The sequence below is a fragment of the Tribolium castaneum genome, chromosome 7 (assembly GCF_031307605.1).
Source record: "Tribolium castaneum strain GA2 chromosome 7, icTriCast1.1, whole genome shotgun sequence".
Taxonomy (NCBI): Eukaryota; Metazoa; Arthropoda; class Insecta; order Coleoptera; family Tenebrionidae; genus Tribolium; species Tribolium castaneum.
In genome coordinates this window covers 3,256,939-3,275,950 of record NC_087400.1, presented here as the reverse complement: position 1 = coordinate 3,275,950, position 19,012 = coordinate 3,256,939, and the positions used below count along the sequence as shown (strand labels likewise).

The 19,012-nt window shown below is 36.2% G+C and overlaps 3 protein-coding genes across 13 annotated transcripts in view; 2 read left to right on the top strand and 1 right to left on the bottom strand.

The window, feature by feature from the left end:
• The first annotated feature begins 2,545 nt into the window (after positions 1–2,545).
• LOC659501 (uncharacterized) lies at positions 2,546–6,604 on the top strand. The gene is made up of 12 exons (XM_965803.5): positions 2,546–2,718; positions 2,766–2,917; positions 2,964–3,060; positions 3,111–3,851; positions 3,901–4,330; positions 4,376–4,567; positions 4,666–4,739; positions 4,784–4,926; positions 4,971–5,067; positions 5,108–5,848; positions 5,898–6,327; positions 6,373–6,604. Exons 1-12 carry the CDS (start codon positions 2,679–2,681, stop codon positions 6,563–6,565), a joined length of 3,330 nt encoding a protein of 1,109 aa, XP_970896.2. The 5' UTR covers positions 2,546–2,678; the 3' UTR covers positions 6,566–6,604.
• A 95-nt stretch (positions 6,605–6,699) lies between these two features.
• Positions 6,700–11,073, bottom strand: SF1 (Splicing factor 1). The gene is made up of 8 exons (XM_008200567.3): positions 10,617–11,073; positions 10,158–10,301; positions 9,912–9,987; positions 8,330–8,482; positions 8,136–8,248; positions 7,918–8,084; positions 7,493–7,651; positions 6,700–7,432 (listed from the first exon to the last, which is right to left on the bottom strand). The coding sequence occupies exons 1-8, from the start codon at positions 10,927–10,929 to the stop codon at positions 6,818–6,820; spliced, it is 1,740 nt and encodes a 579-aa protein (XP_008198789.1). The 5' UTR covers positions 10,930–11,073; the 3' UTR covers positions 6,700–6,817.
• A 134-nt stretch (positions 11,074–11,207) lies between these two features.
• Positions 11,208–19,012, top strand: part of scrib (scribble) — a 31,562-nt gene continuing 23,757 nt past the window's right edge. For 9 of the 11 annotated variants that reach the window (XR_010334765.1, XM_064357738.1, XM_064357741.1 and 6 more), the window contains exons 1-5: positions 11,211–11,629; positions 11,678–11,795; positions 11,842–12,131; positions 17,449–18,154; positions 18,820–18,983. Coding sequence is in view for 10 of the 11 variants with exons in the window: in XM_064357738.1 (XP_064213808.1) it covers positions 11,468–11,629; positions 11,678–11,795; positions 11,842–12,131; positions 17,449–18,154; positions 18,820–18,983 (1,440 nt within the window). In the remaining variant the exon portion in view is untranslated. Of the gene's footprint in view, positions 11,630–11,677; positions 11,796–11,841; positions 12,132–17,448; positions 18,155–18,819; positions 18,984–19,012 lie in introns of all 11 variants that reach the window. The other 2 variants (XM_064357742.1, XM_064357737.1) reach the window with 2 other exon arrangements.

Sequence of the window (19,012 nt, the reverse complement as noted above, 5' to 3'; positions counted from 1 at the left end):
TCGAGGAAATTGCCAAATTCCTAATAGTTTTTTAGTTATGAATTTTTTAAAATTTTACCAATTTTTGCATTTATCAGCAATTTGCTCGAAAACTATTAGTCGGAGAACAATATTTTTTTTTGAAAAAAATAGATAATTTAAAGAGCTTTCCAACGATAATAAATTTTATGGGGTTATCTCTAATAGTTCCGGAGCTATTGCTCGAGAAATGTTCCGGGTACCAAAATCGACAAAATTTGCGACGAAAATTGAAAAAATCAAACATCAAAAAATCGAACATATGGACTTTTTGTGGACTTTTAACAACTTTTGTGGGTTGTTAAGACATGTAGAAGTTCATAAAAATTTACTGGAGTGAGTTTAAAAAAATATTTTTTCACCTCTTTGAAGGTAAGTGTTTTTACTCAGGAAATGTTAGCAAAAAAATTGAAAATTTTAAATCTCGTGAAAAGTTGGTATAATACAGAAAATGAGCCGCTGAATTCAATGGAACAAACAGCATTGCTCTACGACTTTTAGTTTTTGAGTTATGAATTTTTTTAATGAATAAAATTTTTCACTATGACAAATGGCAAATTTAGGCAAAACATTTTTAATTTTTAATTCTTGTGAAAAATTGATATATTATGTAAAATGAGCCGTAGAATTTAATGGAACAAACCGCATTGCTCTACGACTTTTAGTATTCGAGTTATGAATTTTTTTAATGAATAAAATTTTTCACTATGACAAATGGCTACCCTAAATTTAGGCAAAAAAATTTTAATTTTTAATTCTTGTGAAAAATTGATATATTATGTAAAAAGAGCCGTAGAATTCAATCGAACAAACCGCATTGCTCTACGACTTTTAGTTTTTTTTTATGAATTCTTTTAATGGAAAAACTTTGATCGCCTCTGTAGCCGGAACCGTTGCCCGAAGCGGCTCCGGGTTTATACGAAAGAATAGCTAAAATTAAGCGCTATCAGACGATTTTTTGTTCGTTGCTCTAAGTCTTACAGTTTCCGAGAAAATCGCAAAGAAAGGTTTCCATTTTCACTTTTTTTCAATTTTCAACCGCCAATTACGGCGAAACTATTAGAGTTATCGAGAAACGGAAAAATCGAGGACAACCGGAATAAAAAACTCTACAAAATGGCATAGGACTCAAGGCGATATCTCGCAAAAAATTTTTCAATTTTCAATCGCCGATTACGGCCAAACTAAAAGAGCTAGGAGAAAACTTTTTTTTCCATCGTAAAGAGCACATCAAAATCTATAAGATAGAATAAGTTTTATTCGATTCTGAGACACTTTTAAAATTCACCGATTTCTGAGGGGGGGTGTTAACTTTTTTTTAATTTTTTTAATTTTCTCATTTACGGCTAAACTATTCTAAAAAGTGGAACTATTTTGATTCATGCCTACGCAAAATGATCCGGGGAATCGATTGGCATCGAGAAAATTGCCAAATTCCCAATAGTTTTTTAGTTATGAATTTTTTAAAATTTTACCAATTTTTGTTTTTATCTGCAATTTGCTCGAAAACTATTAGTCGGAGAACAATAATCTTTTTTGAAAAAGATAGATAATTCAAAGAGCTTTCCAATGATACTACACTTCGTAGGGTTATCTCTAATAGTTCCGGAGTTATTTCTCGATAAATGTTCCGGGTACCGAAAATTGACCAAAATCGCGGCAAAAATTGAAAAAATCAAACATCAAAAAATGGAACAAATAGACTTATTTTGAACTTTTATCAACTCTAGAGGGATGTAAAGGCATATATAAATCCAAAAAATTATGAGCAAAGGATAAAAATTTATTTTTTAAAAAAAGTTAGACAGTCAAGACAACTCGAAATTTAGCTTTTCATGGGCAAAATTTTTCAATGATTGTGGACCCGTTTTCTTCTTATAATACATTATAATAGAAATTTTGTTCCACTTCTAATTTTCTTAAAAAAAAACTTCTTATGTAAGATTATCCCAAGATTCTAAATCTAACATTGTTTCTCCTCTAGCACCGAAAGTTTTCAAAATACCAAAAATTTTCAAAATCCAGCAACTGGAACTTTAGTTGAATGCAAAGTTATTCCCGTATTTGAATTTGTTTTTGAATACAGTCAGCAACAAATTTATCCTTCTAGTTAAAAAAGCAAAATTATTACTAATTTTGATTAATAAATTCAAAAAGGCCGATATTTAAATATTGCAAACAAGATGTGAACAATGGACGTTTCTCCTTGAACGTGTAATTTTTCACTCAAAAAACCTTCAAAGCTGACATTTTGGCCCGATTGTGCTTGGTGCCACTTTTTTCCATAAAAAAACCCAGACCTGAGTCCGTGTGAATTTCTCTGGGGGTTGCCTTCTCACATTGCATCACATTTTGTGAAATACAAGACTAGATGACTTGCACTTTGTTGCGATTAATATTTTTAAAAATAAACATTTTGTTATTGGAGAAGTTACAAGTGATAATGAATATTTAGAATTTCATGTTGGGGCATTTCTAGGATGCATGATTTGTCGAACTGCGTTCTACTTAACTGTTTATTAATTGTGTGATAAGCGGTACCATTATCTATCACAAAATTCAATGATAAGATTGTAGAGATTGGAGCAATTTGCGAATTAAACGATGAGTTCCACTTATATAATGTGACGTAACCTTTTCCCACCTTCATTCCTCCAAACATGATGCTTCTAAAAGTAGTACTCTTTGTCTCAATTTCCGGTAAGTACCAACTGACTCAAAATTTCAAGTCAAAACCGTGCGAAAAGTGTGTTTTTGTGACAATGACAACCGACCATTGGTCACAACCCCATTGGGCCGAATCCGCGGGTACCACAAAACGTCCCATGATGGTCGAAAGTTCGCCGCTTTCGAAGGCATCCCATTTGCCAAACCACCAGTGGGACAAAGACGCTTCGAAGTAAGTTACCAATGGTCAAAATTTGGTAAAAACGCCCAACATGCAGGAACCTGAGCCTGTGGACCCTTGGCATGGTACCTGGGACGCCAGGTACTTAACCAGCTGCGCCCAGACGTCCATGACCCAGCCGAACGTCACTGAAGGTCAGTGGTACTCCAAATAATCGGCTATAAATAACCCAACGTTCGTGCAGGCGCTGAGGATTGCCTACACATCAATGTGTACGTACCAAGGGAAGTACCAACACCTGGGGAAGGGCTAGATGTGGTGGTACACGTCCATGGGGGGGCTTACATGTATGGTAGTGGGCACGTGTACGCCCGCCCAGATTTCCTAATGGATCGGGACTTAATTTTCGTCACTTTTAACTACCGACTGGGCGTTTTTGGGTTCTTGAGTACCGAGGATGAGGTGGTACCGGGGAATATGGGTTTGAAGGACCAAGTAATGGCCTTGAGATGGGTCCAAAAAAATATTGACAGTTTTGGGGGGAACCCAAACAGTGTGACCTTGACGGGTCTATCAGCTGGTGGTTCCAGCGTCCATTTCCATTACTTCTCCCCTTTGAGTGAGGGTCTCTTCCAACGAGGGTTCTCCCAAAGTGGTGCTGCCACCAATTGTTGGTCTTTACAAGAGGATGGGTTGGCAAAAGCCAAACTTTTGGGTGGTTCCATGGGTTGTCCCATTGGTGGTACCACTCGTGAGTTGGTTCAATGTCTTAAAGAACGACCCATGGAGCAGATTTTGGGCAAGGTTTGGTTGTTCTTCAAGTACCAGTTTTTGCCATTTGCCCCTTTTGCCCCCGTTGTGGAGGAAAAAGGGCCAAGTGCCTTTTTGACCGACTATCCTTTTAACCTCTTAAAGGCCGGGAAAGTGTTAGATGTGCCATGGATTTCGTCAAACACGCAACACGAAGGGATTTTTCCCTCGATTTGTAGGGTGGTACCGTTTTTAGGTAAAATTTTTGATCAAGTGTTTTGCAGTCATGGTAAACGATTTAGAAAATGTTAACCAAAACTGGAAATCTTTAGCACCCGCATTTTTCGATTTTATTTACACTTTGCCCAAAACTCAGCATGAGACAGCTTCCCAGCAAATCCTAGAGTACTATTTGGGCAAAAACCAGAAACTGACCCAAGGAAACTCCGATCAGTTGGCCAAAATGTTCACTGACCGTATTTTCATAATTGATGCCGAAAGTGCAACTAAACTTCAGGCCAAAACCGCCAAATCGCCAGTCTATTATTACTTTTTTACCTATTTCGGAGACTTCAACCAAGTCAAAGGTGTAGGTCATGGTGACGATGCCAAGTACTTCTTTGGCAACATTTTCGAACCCAGACCTTTGAGTGAGAACGAATTGAAAATGAAAGACGTTATGTTGGACATGTTGGTCACTTATGCCAAAAAAGGGTACTACCAAATTTTTTGAGGGAAAAAAATAATAGAAAATTTTAGGACCCCGGTCATAAAAGGGGCCGACTGGAGGCCAACTCAAGGAGACCAGTTAACGTACCTTGAAATTGGGGGCCCTGAAGATGGGCAAATGACGCTCAAAACGAGCAGTGACCTTAGCGGGGCCAAGGACTTTTGGAACTCTCTAGGCTTGTCGGATACTGAAAGTTTTACTAGTAGTACCAAAGACGAACTGTAATACTTTTGCAATAAAATTTATTTTCTACAAGTTTGTTTAGAATTTTTGCCAAAAAAAGCCGACTCATTTGATACATAACAATTATCTATCGATAAGGTTACGATTCAGTGACACAACAATTACGCAAGATCATGGTACCACATTTCCTAATCCTCTTATTTATTTCGTGTAAGTACCCATATTTTGCAAATTCTTGCCTAACCCATCACAAGTGGCCCAGTGTTCGCGCCCGTTGGTACAAACCCCATTGGGTGCCATCCAAGGCCACACCAAAACGTCCCACAATGGGCGGAACTTCTCCGCTTTTGAAGGAGTACCGTTTGCCAAACCACCAGTTGGCCCAAAACGCTTCGAGGTGAGTACCAAGTGTACAAAATTACCATAAAACCCGAAATTTAGCCACCGGAACCCGTGGACCCATGGCATGGTACTTGGGACGCCCGTCACCTTGTAACATGCGCCCAAACACACATGACCCAACCAAACGTGACCGCAGGTAGTACTTTGATTAAAAATTGCTTAAAATTGTGGTAAAGGTTCGGAGGATTGTCTCTACGTCAATGTTTACGTCCCGGGGGAAGTACCAACTCCTGGCAAACAACTAGATGTCGTGGTACATATCCATGGTGGGGCTTTTATGTATTGTAGTGGGCACTATTACGCCAAACCTGAGTTTCTGATGGACCGTGACTTGGTTTTTGTCACTTTTAATTACCGACTGGGCGTTTTTGGGTTCTTGAGTACCGAGGATGGGGTGGTACCGGGGAATATGGGTTTGAAGGACCAAGTTATGGCCTTGAGATGGGTCCAAAACAATATTGCCAGTTTTGGGGGGAACCCAAACAGTGTGACTTTGACTGGGGTATCAGCTGGTGGTTCCAGCGTCCATTTTCATTATTTTTCCCCTTTGAGTGAGGGTCTCTTCCAACGAGGGTTCTCCCAAAGTGGTACTGCCACCAATTGTTGGTCTTTACAAGAGGATGGGTTGGCAAAAGCCAAACTTTTGGGTGGTTCCATGGGTTGTCCCATTGGTGGTACCACTCGTGAGTTGGTTGAATGTCTTAAGGAAAGACCCATGGAGCAGATTTTGGGCAAGATTGGGTTGTTCTTCAAGTACCAGTTTTTGCCATTTGCCCCTTTTGCCCCCGTTGTGGAGGAAAAAGGTCCAAATGCCTTTTTGACCGACCATCCTTACAACCTCCTAAAGGCCGGGAAAGTGTTAGACGTGCCATGGATTTCGTCAAACACGCAACACGAAGGGACTTTTCCATCATTATGTATGGTGGTACCATTGCTGGGTACTTTTTTTCACCAATTATTTTCCAGCTTTGATGAACGATTTGGACCATATTTACCAAAACTGGGAAAGTCTAGCCCCCACATTCTTTGAATTTATTCACACTTTGCCCCCAAGTCAACATGAGAGAGTTTCTGAGCAGATTTTAGAGTACTATTTGGGCAAAAACCAAAAACTGACTCAGGAAAATTCCGATAAATTTACCAAAATGTTCAGCGACCGTATTTTCCTAATTGATTCCGAAAGTGCAACCAAACTTCAGGCCAAAACCGCCAAATCGCCAGTCTATTATTACTTTTTTACCTATTTTGGAGACTTCAACCAACTCAAAGTTGTAGGTCATGGTGACGATGCCAAGTACTTTTTTGGCAGTGTTTTCGTACCAAGACCTTTGACTGAGAACGAATTGAAAATGAAGGACGTTATGTTGGACATGTTGGTCACTTATGCCAAAACAGGGTACTACCAAATTTTCTGAGGGAAAAAAATTATAGAAAATTTTAGGACTCCGGTCATAAAAGGGGCCGATTGGAGGCCAACTCAAGGAGACCAGTTGACATACCTTGATATTGGAGGTCTTGAAGATGGGGAAATAAAGGTCAAAACGTGTGGTGACCTTAGCGGGGCTAGGGATTTTTGGAATTCTCTGGGGTTAATGGATAGTGAAAATTTTGGTAGTACCAAGGAAGAATTGTAATAATTTTTAAATAAAAAAAATATATATTCATAGAAATTATGTGGTCTCTTACTTACCTTATAAATTTTTACGCACTTTCTTAATAATAATCGATGTTTTTTGGAAGGGCAGTGATATTAGGAAAGAAAACAAAATCCATAATACACATTATATTGAAGAATTAATAATTGATACCAATATTAAATACAATAATGAAATCCCATAATTATTTAACTACCCTACGGTAAATACCACGTGCAATCTTCATATCTCTTACGACGGCGGCGGTGGCGGCGGCGTCGTCAACAAGCTATTAACATCAATCCCTGGTGGCGGCGGTGGCGGACAACTCCCCGGCGGCCACGTGAACGCCGCCGCTTGCCACGGCATAGTCCCATTCGTCGTACTTGCCCCAGGCGGCGGCGGCTGATTATTCGCCCCCATCCATTGCATCATCTGTGGCGGACTGGAGGCTCCTGGCGGCGGTGGCGGCGGCATAATGCCCGGCGGTCCCGGCTGCCAACTCATATTCTGTGCCGCTACCGTCCACGGAGGCGGCGCCATACCATTCATACACTGAAGCGCAGTAGGCGTCGGCATCGGAGGCGGCATCAATGGGCGTGGCGTCATCGGCGAATCAAACAAATTAAAACTCGATTTACGCGTCGTCGTCGTGGTGGTGGTGGTAGCGACCGCCTCCGGGGGCGGCGCCTCACCCAACTCCGCCATCAACGACATGTACTCCTCGTCGATTTTGTTCTTTTCGCCGCCGGGGACAGGGGGGCCCCCGGCGCCGGGACGCTTCTGACGACAGTCGCGTGCGATATGGCCGGCAGCCCCACAACTCGAACAGACAATGTTGTTGGTGACGTTTGGTTTATCGGGGCACTAAAAAAAAATAATAATAATAATTTGGTGTTTTTTTTGCAAGGTTTAGGTTGGTATTACCAGCCAAGATTTGTGGTCAGTGGCGCCACAGTTGTTACAACGCATTCCGTCATTTTCGCGCAATGTGCCGTTCAGTTGTGCCAACTCACGCAATTGCATTCGGCGAAGGTCGTTTTGGTTTTCGGGGACTTCCACTCCCTGACGTATAACCTCCTTGATCTGTCATAAGAGAAAAAAAAACAAGTTACGTTACCATGCCAATAAACAGGCGTTGCTATGGCAATAACTGGCGTTACTATGGCAATAACTGGCGTTACTATGACAATAACTGGCGTTACTATGGCAATAACTGGCGTTACTATGACAATAACTGGCGTTACCATGGCAATAACTGACGTTACTATGGCAATAACTGGCGTTACTATGACAATAACTTTCGTTACTATGACAACTGAAGTTACTATGGCAACAAATGTCAAACTCACCCGTTCCACGGCCTTCTTGACGCATTCAGGATTCGTGGCCGTGATGTAGGCATGCAAGGGTTCATCCTCACCGGGAAGTGGTTGTCCGTCTTTTCGTCCAACTTTACCCTCTTTGACACTTCCCTTACCCCTGATAATAATTTTAGCCCCAGTTTCTTTCTCCATTGCTGCGAAAAAATCAATAAAAAATTGCAAAAAAATGATAAAATAATACTAACTTTTTAACGTATTCCCCCTTGGACCAATCAACAAACCTACAAAATTAATCTCAGGATGTTCCTCTTGCGGTATCATAACTTTATCACTTACACGAACCACAGGGGGTCTACAACTGTAACAAATAATTCAATTAAAGGAAAAAATTAAACAAAGGGTCAAAAAATGTGTCAATTATTAAATAAAAAAAAATTACTTGTAATCCATAGGCGGTTTGAAATCTGGGTTGATCTGTTGCATTTTCAAAATGAGCGAATGTCTTTCTTCCTCCAGTTTTTTTCTGGTGCGAAATTCGCGCGTGTTTAGACGTTTGCCATCGCTGCTGTAGATCGGTTCAGGTGATGGTGATCTGCACACATAGATGAAAAAATGAATTAATGAGAGAGAAGTACTCGGCTTCGCCTCACCGCTTGAAATTTTCAAATACCCCTGTATATGGTATAGTATATTACAAAAAAAATTGAAAATTTCAAGCGATGTGCAAAGCGACCTCTCTTAAACCTAAACTGTTCAATTTAAGTGAATAAGTAAATTTTTCAAATTGTATGAAAGAAGAAAACTGTTTTATCGGCTTAAAATTGCCCCCAAAAACAATTTCCTTATTCGCTTTTCCTAAAGAAAGAATTGATTAATTAATTGCTGTAATAGTAAAAATTAATTATCGCCTTCTTGATGGCTGAAAGTAAATTAGATTATATTGTGTGACGTTGTACCAACTGCTGTCAATTTCAGTGGATGATACTCCTGTTAATTAATTAATTAATTATTAAATTAGCGGACAGTTGATAACGTCGCGAGGCACAGGGTGCTTCGATCCTGATACTGTTGAGTGATTAAAAAAAATATTTTCCAAAATATTTTTTGAGTTAGGTGAAAATTATTAATGTTTTAAGGTAAAAACTAGTTTTTTTTCGAAAATTATCGAAACACCTATTCGAAGAAATCTATCTCTTTTGCAAGATTTTTTTTAAAACACTCCAAAAAAATATAAAGATAAATTAAAGTTGACAAAATTCTGCCTGATTTAACTCATTTTCGAGAAAAAAATCGTAATAAAAAATGTAAAAACTACATCTGATCAAAAAAAATCTTGTAAATTTTCGTAAAATAAGCCGAAAAATCACAATAAATCGATAAGCACATTATTTGATCATTTCGAGCAGATTAGTTATTTTAAAACGTAATTCTCTCATTGAAATTAAACCGAAAATGTACCAAACTAGTCAAAAACTACCGTAAAAACTTCTTTCTTTTTGAGTGTTTAAGCATGTTTTTTATGTGAAATAAACAAATCTGGCAAAAATTAACGCTAAATTTGCGTTTTTATGTTTTAAGCATGTTTTTGATGTAAAAACCTCTCAAAATCTCAAAAAAAATGTTCTAAAGGTCAAAAAACTTTTTTTAAGGACGCTAAAAAGTAATAAAAATAAATCAAAATATTGCACAATTTAAGTCGTTTTTATGCAAAACTTTGTCAAAAACAAAAAAAATTCCCATTTTCAAAATTTCACTAAAACAAACCGAACAATCAACAGATTTTCGGCAAAAAACGCGATTAGGTATTCAATTAAGAACAAGATAAAAAAAATCGCAGGATTTGGTTAAAGAAAAAACAGAAGGGGAACCCCCTGTGCCTCGGCCATCTGTTCAAAATTTGGTGCAAATTTTAATCGATTAAAGTAAAAAATGAACTAAAAACATTATTGATTGGTAATCGTTGCCAAACCGCTGCCGATGGTCTGATGGTCGGGAAAATAATGTTGGTAGTAACACTTCACCTGTCCTCTGGATTTGGTGGAATCCCCAGGTCTCCGGAGCGCAGTTTTCTACTGACTTCCTCAATCTGGAGTTGAACTGTAATGAAACGGGTTAGAGGAGGGCAAAAGCCCAAGAGTTAGCATTTTTGTTCAACAAAAGTGAAATACGATCTAAAAAATTTTTTCTCATATTATCTTGGCTCCAGCTTTACACACATACAACAAACCTACTTAATTAACAAACTAGTGAGAAAATTTGGTACTTACGCAAATATGCCTGCTCCTGGTTCTTGTCCAAGCCGGAGGGGAGGATTGTGGGCATCCCAGGGATGAAAATTTTGTCGTGTTCGCCTCCAGCCCATCGGGAGCGCCTTTTGCGTTTTCGGGTGCTGCCCTCCTCCTCTTGGCTCCCTGAATTTTTCAAAAAGATTCGTCAAAAATTAGTGTTTCTGAGATAAAATCTATTTTTTTTGCGATTTTTTTTACTATTTTAGCACGTAAGAAAGTTATTTCTGTAATTAGCCAAAAAAAAACATCGAGTATATACATACAAATTCGTATTTTCGAAATTATTGAAGCCGGCCCTGTTCAAATAAAAAATCACAGGTGTCATCTAATTGGTCGAAATGGCTCTGGTAACCATAGCAATGAAGTAGATAGACAGGACCGGACTCAAAATTAAAAAACTAAAAATTATCTCTAATAACTCTCCGGGGGCCCACTCACCGTTCGACTGATTCGAATTGGTATCGGGCTCCGGCTTGGGGGCGATCAAAGCCGCGAAATTCCTCGTGGCTGCAATAGTCGCCAACGTGTCGGCGATCAATTTCTCGCCATCAGGCTCCGGAGTCTTCTCCCTTCGTTTCTCGCGACTGCGACTCCGGTCCCTGTCCCGATCCCTGCGCTCCCTATCCCTGTCCCTGTCCCTATGCCTGTCTCGACTGCTCTTCCGCCTGTCCCGGCGATCCCGATCCCTGTCCCGGTCCCGGTCTCTTCTATCCCGGTCCCGGCTCCGGTCGCGGTGTCTCGAAGACCCCATTTTACACAAACACAAATTACAGCAAGAGCAAGAACAACACGACAAGATGGAGCGGAAAATGGCCGCCGCCAGGCGTGGGGTGGGGGAAAAAACACACCAGAAAAAATAACAACGGGCAAAAAACGGCCCAGATTGAGCCAAAAACCGTCAGTTGTGATAAGTGTTGTTACGTGCAACTGGCGATTATTTTTACCGATGGTTTTGGGCGAAAAAAGTGGGTCGGTTGGTGATAACAAAATCCCCCAGTTTTTTAAGGTGTTGTCACAAGTCGGTAAATGGGGCCTGGTTTTTGTTATTTTGTGCGATAATCGATAAAACGGACGTGATTTTAGTTAAGTAATTGCCGATAATGGTGTTTTTATTATTTGTGTTTTTTGTTGGGGTGAAAAAACGTAGCGTCCGTGGTGTTTTTGTCGGCGTTGTGTTGGCGTTCTGCGGGAGTGGCATACCTTGCGTCAACTAGGTGCTAGTGTAACTTGTGATGTTTTGCTAGCCCCCTTGTAGTGTGAATAATGTGCGTGCGTGTTGTTTAGCGAAAATGTTCCGTTGTATACCGATTTTCAAGGGTTGCAACCGACAAGTGGAGTTCGTAGACAAGAGGCACTGCTCCCTGCCCACGGTCCCCGAAGACATCCTGCGCTACTCGCGCAGTCTGGAGGAGCTCCTCTTGGACGCCAACCACATCCGCGATCTTCCAAAGGTAAGCCCCGCGCCGGCGCCCCCCTTTTTAGCCCCCTTGTCTCCCCAGAACTTCTTCCGGTTGCACCGGCTGAGGAAGCTCGGTTTGAGCGACAATGAGATCCACCGACTGCCCTCCGACATCCAGAATTTCGAGAACTTGGTCGAGTTGGACGTGTCGAGAAATGGTGGGGTTGGGCCCCCTTGTCTTTTTTGTTTAACTGTTAATTGTAGATATCCCCGATATTCCGGAGAGTATTGGGGCGCTCCGGTCGCTCCAAGTGGCCGATTTCAGCTCAAACCCTATACCGAGACTGCCTCCGGCCTTCAGCCAACTCAAGTCTTTGACGGTTTTGGGGCTGAATGATATGTCGTTGTCGTCGTTGCCCCCAGACTTTGGCATGCTCACCGCATTGACCTCTTTAGAGTTAAGAGAAAATTTGCTCAAGGAGCTACCACCAAGTCTGGCGCAACTCACGCGATTGGAGAGATTAGATTTAGGGGATAATGAGATTGAGGAGTTGGTAAGACTGGACGAGGTGACCTGGCAGTGAGATGCACGCGTTGGTTAAAAAAAAGAACTAAAAAGTATAAAAGAAAAGAATCTAAGAATGTCTAACAAAAAACTACACTTAAAACAAATATCAAAGAAGGAACAAAAAATATGCAAAAATTATGATTTTGTTTTAACCCGATATCTATTTATCCTATCCTATAGTCCTATAAAGCTGACGTGCTTTTTATTTGGTTAAAAAAGAACTTGAACGAAAATAGTTTCGTTTAAAAAAAAACATATTTAATTGTCTTAAATACCTACAAAAAAACTAATTTAAAAAAGTATAAAAAATACTGAAATAATTGAAAAAAGTGGGTATATCTATGCCTACAGATAAGAACTATTCGGATTTTGGTTGAATTAATAAGACAAATATAAAAAAATATTCAATTTCTTAAATAGAAAAATCTACTTTTATGAATATAAAGCTTAAGATTGTCTTAACGTAGAAAAAACATTAAAAAAAACACTTGAACGAAAAGCAAAAAACAGATAACACTGGAAGTGGAAAGAGTTTTTTTTATAATTATTAATTGTTTTGATTTTTATTTTAATACTTTAAGCTTTAAGCACGAAAAACGACGTCGATTAAAGTTTTTATCTAAAAAAAAAGAAATACTGAGAAAATAAAAAAAAACAAATCTTTGATTGAATGGATACAAAAAAATGCGTCTCAGATTACAAAAATATCTCGGAGAGTGTTCTAAAATATTTTTTATTTTTTTAATTTATATTTTTATCGCTTCAAAAAATACTGACGATAATAATAGAGTATCTTAAATTTTCTAAACTTCGTTTATTACTAATTACTTTTATTTTATTAGTTTTTGTTATTTTTTGCCTCGCACGTACTGTCTTTTTATTTATTTTCTTCAATAGTGACGAATTATTATTACTTTGAACTGTTTTTTAATTCATAAAAATTCTCAGAATATAAGTACTGAAAGAATATATCTTTGACGGCTGTTTGGAAGAAATATTAAAAAAAATATACAGAGGGACCATTTTATAACTTCTTCGGATATAAGTAGACGTTGAAACGTGGTAAAATTAATAATAACGTTAATTTATTGACGGTATTTACCTTTTACGAAGATAATTGTTATGAAACAGTCATTAAAGTATGTAAAAAAATGTAGAGATAAGACTTTGAATCTTAAACCATTCACCCATTGACTGTGTTTAGCTTATTGAAAGTTGAAACAGTGGCACTTTAAAAACAGTACTTTAAGCTTTAATCACGAAAAACTACGCCGGTTAAAGTTTTTATCTAAAAAAAAGTACGGAGGAAATAAAAAAACAAATCTTTGACTGAATGGTTACAAAAAAAATGCGAAAAAAATTATTACAGGTTTGGTTTACCTAGGACTTCCAAAAATATGTCTGACAGTATTCGAAAATATTTTTAATTTTTTTAATTTACATTTTTGTAGCTTCAAAAAATACTGACGATAATAATAGAGTATCTTAAATTTTCTAAATTTTGTTTATTGTTAATTACTTATATTTTATTAGTTTTTGTTATTTTTTGCCTCGCACGTACTGTCTTTATATTTATTTTCTTCAATAGTGACGAATTATTATTACTTTGAACTGTTTTTTAATTCATAAAAATTCTCAGAAAAAAAGTACTGAATGAATATAACTTTGACTGCTGTTTGGAAGAAATATAAAAAAATTATACAGAGGGACTATTTTATAACTTCTTCGCTGATAAGTGGACGTAAAAACGTGGTAAAATTAATAATAGCGTTAATTTATTGACGGTATTTAGCTTTTACGAAGATAATTGTTATGAAACAATCATTAAAGTATGTAAAAAAATGTAGAGATAAGACTTTGAATCGTAAACCATTCAACCATTGACTGTGTTTAGCTTATTAAAAGTTGAAACAGTGGCGCTTTAAAAAAAGTACTTTAAGCTTTAATCACGAAAAACTACGTCGGTTAAAGTTTTTATCTAAAAAAAATACTGGGAAAATAAAAAAAACAAATCTTTGACTGAATGGTTACAAAAAAAAATGCGAAAAAAATTATTACAGGTTTGGTTTACCTAGGACTACCAAAAATATGTCGGACAGTATTCGAAAATATTTTTAATTTTTTTAATTTAAATTTTCTAAATTTCGTTTATTACTAATTATTTTTATTTTATTAGTTTTTGTTATTTTTTGCCTCGCACGTACTGTCTTTATATTTATTTTCTTCAATAGTGACGAATTATTATTACTTTGAACTGTTTTTTAATTCATAAAAATTCTCAGAAAAAAAGTACTGAAAGAATATAACTTTGACTGCTGTTTGGAAGAAATATAAAAAAAATTATACAGAGGGACTATTTTATAACTTCTTCGCTGATAAGTGGACGTAAAAACGTGGTAAAATTAATAATAGCGTTAATTTATTGACGGTATTTAGCTTTTACGAAGATAATTGTTATGAAATAGTCATTAAAGTATGTAAAAAAATGTAGAGATAAGACTTTGAATCGTAAACCATTCAACCATTGACTGTGTTTAGCTTATTAAAAGTTGAAACAGTGGCGCTTTAAAAATAGTACTTTAAGCTTTAATTACGAAAAACTACGTCGGTTAAAGTTTTTATCTAAAAAAAAAGTACTGAGAAAATAAAAAAAACAAATCTTTGACTGAATGGTTACAAAAAAATGCGAAAAAAATAATTACAGGTTGGGTTCGCCTAGGACTACAAAAAATATCGCGGACAGTATTCGAAAATATTTTTTATTTTTTTAATTTAAATTTTCTAAATTTCGTTTATTACTAATTATTTTTATTTTATTAGTTTTTGTTATTTTTTGCCTCGCACGTACTGTCTTTATATTTATTTTCTTCAATAGTGACGAATTATTATTACTTTGAACTGTTTTTTAATTCATAAAAATTCTCAGAAAAAAGTACTCAAAAAATATAACTTTGACGGCTGTTTGGAAGAAATATTAAAAAAAATATACAGAGGAACTATTTTATAACTTCTTCGGTGATAAGTGGACGTAAAAACGTGGTAAAATTAATAATAGCGTTAATTTATTGACGGTATTTAGCTTTTACGAAGATAATTGTTATGAAACAATCATTAGAGTATGTAAAAAAATGTAGAGATAAGACTTTGAATCGTAAACCATTTAACCATTGAGTATGTTTGCTTTATTAAAAGTTGAAACAGTGGCGCTTTAAAAAAAGTACTTTAAGCTTTAATCACGAAAAACTACGTCGGTTAAAATTTTTATCTAAAAAAATACTGAGAAAATAAAAAAACAAATTTTTGACTGATAGGTTACAAAAAAAAATGCGAAAAACATTATTATAGGCTGGGTTCGTCTCAGACTACAAAAAATATTTCAGAGAGTATTCGAAAATATTTTTTATTTTATCAATTTATATTTTTGTCACTTCAAAAAATACTGACGATAATAATAGAGTATTTTAAATTTTCTAAATTTCGTTTATTACTAATTACTTTTATTTTATTAGTTTTTGTTATTTTTTGCCTCGCACGTACTGTCTTTATATTTATTTTCTTCAATAGTGACGAATTATTATTTTGAACTGTTTTTTAATTCATAAAAATTCTCAGAAAAAAAAGTACTCATATAACTTTGACGGCTGTTTGGAAGAAATATTAAAAAAATATACAGAGGGACTATTTTATAACTTCTTCTCTGATAAGTGGACGTAAAAACGTGGTAAAATTAATAATAGCGTTAATTTATTGACGGTATTTAGCTTTTACGAAGATAATTGTTATGAAACAATCATTAAAGTATGTAAAAAATGTAGAGATAAGACTTTGAATCGTAAACCATTCAACCATTGACTGTGTTTAGCTTATTAAAAGTTGAAACAGTGGCACTTTAAAAACAGTACTTTAAGCTTTAATCACGAAAAACTACGCCGGTTAAAGTTTTCATCTAAAAAAAAATACTGAGAAAATAAAAAAAAAACAAATCTTTGACTGAATGGTTACAAAAAAAAATGCGAAAAAAATTATTACAGGTTTGGTTTACCTAGGACTACCAAAAATATGTCGGACAGTATTCGAAAATATTTTTAATTTTTTTAATTTAAATTTTCTAAATTTCGTTTATTACTAATTACTTTTATTTTATTAGTTTTTGTTATTTTTTGCCTCGCACGTACTGTCTTTATATTTATTTTTATCAATAGTGACGATTTATTATTACTTTGAACTGTTTTTTAATTTATAAAAATTCTCAGAAAAAAAGTACTGAATGAATATAACTTTGACTGCTGTTTGGAAGAAATATAAAAAAATTCTACAGAGGGACCTTTTTATAACTTCTTCGCTGATAAGTGGACGTAAAAACGTGGTAAAATTCATAATAACGTTAATTTATTGACGGTATTTAGCTTTTACGAAGATAATGGTTATGAAACAATCATTAAAGTATGTAAAAAATGTAGAGATAAGACTTTGAATCGTAAACCATTCAACCATTGAGTGTGTTTAGTTTATTAAAATTTGAAACAGTGGCGCTTTAAAAAAAGTACTTTAAGCTTTAATTACGAAAAACTACGTCGGTTAAAGTTTTTATAAAAAAAAATACTGAGAAAATAAAAAAAACAAATCTTTGACTGAATGATTACAAAAAAAATGCGAAAAAAATTATTACAGGTTGGGTTCGCCTAGGACTACAAAAAATATCGCGGACAGTATTCGAAAATATTTTTTATTTTTTTAATTTAAATTTTCTAAATTTCGTTTATTACTAATTATTTTTATTTTATTAGTTTTTGTTATTTTTTGCCTCGCACGTACTGTCTTTATATTTATTTTCTTCAATAGTGACGAATTATTATTACTTTGAACTGTTTTTTAATTCATAAAAATTCTCAGAAAAAAAGTACTGAAAGAATCTAACTTTGACGGCTGTTTGGAAGAAATATTAAAAAAATATACAGAGGGACTATTTTATAATTTCTTCGGTGATAGGTAGGTAAGTGGACGTCAAAACTGAAAATTTATTGTAATATTTAGTAATTGGTTGAAGGTATTTAGCCTTTATTATGAAACAATTACAAGTAGATATGTAAAAAATTGTAGAGATAAGGCAAATTATTCGTTTAAAAAATATATCTTGTAGCAATATTCTGGAGAAAATATAATTGTATATTTCTTTAAGAATCATTTGAAGTGATTGAAAAAAATAGCCCCAAAAATGAAAATAAATAACTTATTAATTTTTTCCAACGCGCTTGCATCTCACTCGCTCCCGTCACACTCATGTGACATTGGTCCTTTTCTAGCCGCCCCATATCGGTCAATTACCGGCCCTGCAAGAACTCTGGCTCGACCACAATCAATTGCAAAGCCTTCCTCCCGAAATCGGGAATTTATCGAATTTGACATGTCTCGATTTATCCGAGAACCGTCTCGAGAGTATTCCGGACGAAATCGCCGGTTTACAAAGCTTAACCGATCTACATTTAAGCCAAAATGTCCTCGAAACCCTCCCGGACGGCATCGGCAAGCTCGAAAAACTCACCATTTTAAAAGTGGACCAAAACCGTTTAACTTCCCTCAATTCACACATAGGTTTTTGTTACAATTTACAAGAATTGATCTTAACCGAAAATTTCCTAACCGAACTGCCGAAAGAAGTCGGTAAATTAACCAAACTGACGAACTTAAACGTCGACCGAAATAATCTAACTACAATTCCCGACGAGTTAGGGAATTTGCACGAATTGGGCGTTTTGAGTTTACGCGATAACCGCCTAACTTTAATCCCTGATACTTTAGGGAATTGTAAGCGGTTACATGTTTTGGACGTTTCTGGCAATCGATTGCCTCATCTTCCATACAGTTTATTGCAATTGGATTTGAAAGCTGTTTGGTTGAGCGAAAATCAAGCACAACCGTTGCTCACCTTCCAGACTGATACGGATGAGACGGGCAAAGCCGTCTTGACGTGCTTTTTGCTACCGCAACAGGAGTACCAACCCACGATAGGTATAATAAACTATAGGTTTTTTCCCTCCGGATTTTTTCCCTTTGTGAAAGTGTTCACGTTGCTAATTAACGTTAGAAAGGCTTGCGACAAGAAATCACCACTAATTGGCAAAGTATGGATAATGGTTTTTTAGTGAAATCGGTTCATTGACGCCTGCTTGATGCAAAAATCACGTTTTTGTGCGGAAATTACCAGTATGGATTTTGAGTGTTTTTGATATATATTTTTAGCGAGTATGGAAAATGGGTTTTTGCTTAAAATGACTGTTTTTGAGTTCACTTAATCGTTTCTAATCATTTAATTGACTTCATATTACACTCCTGCGTGCTTGTGGTTTAAATCACGCTTCGAGTCTTGGTATTTCCGGTCGGCATAACTTTCTATAAAAAAATTTTTACAAGGGTTGTCCTACAAGTATTACACGCCCACTGTAATTATGGAAATTGAAGTAATAACTCAACGTTTTGTCAAAATAAGAGTATGTAAAAAGTGGCATTCCGTGCAAAATTATGACTTCCGTCGGATGTTGTTGCCTAGATCAAGCAATTACCAACAGGGGGAAAAAATCCGATTTTTGTCTTGTGTTTTTTTTATTTTTTTTTCTTGCTTGTTGTTTGTTTGCACCCACGCACTGTTTTTTTTTGTTCGCTTTGCACTCGTTTAGCCTCTGACGGTCGTTTGTTCCGCTGTGACGTGACATCGTCATTATCTAACGGTGCTATAGCTACCACAGATGATGCAGCCAGCGATGAAGATTGGGAAGAAAAGGAAGCAAGTCGTACCCATTCGGTTAAATTCTCCGATCCACAAGATCAAGATAACAAAGAGGTATATAATAATAGGATTAACCCTTTAAC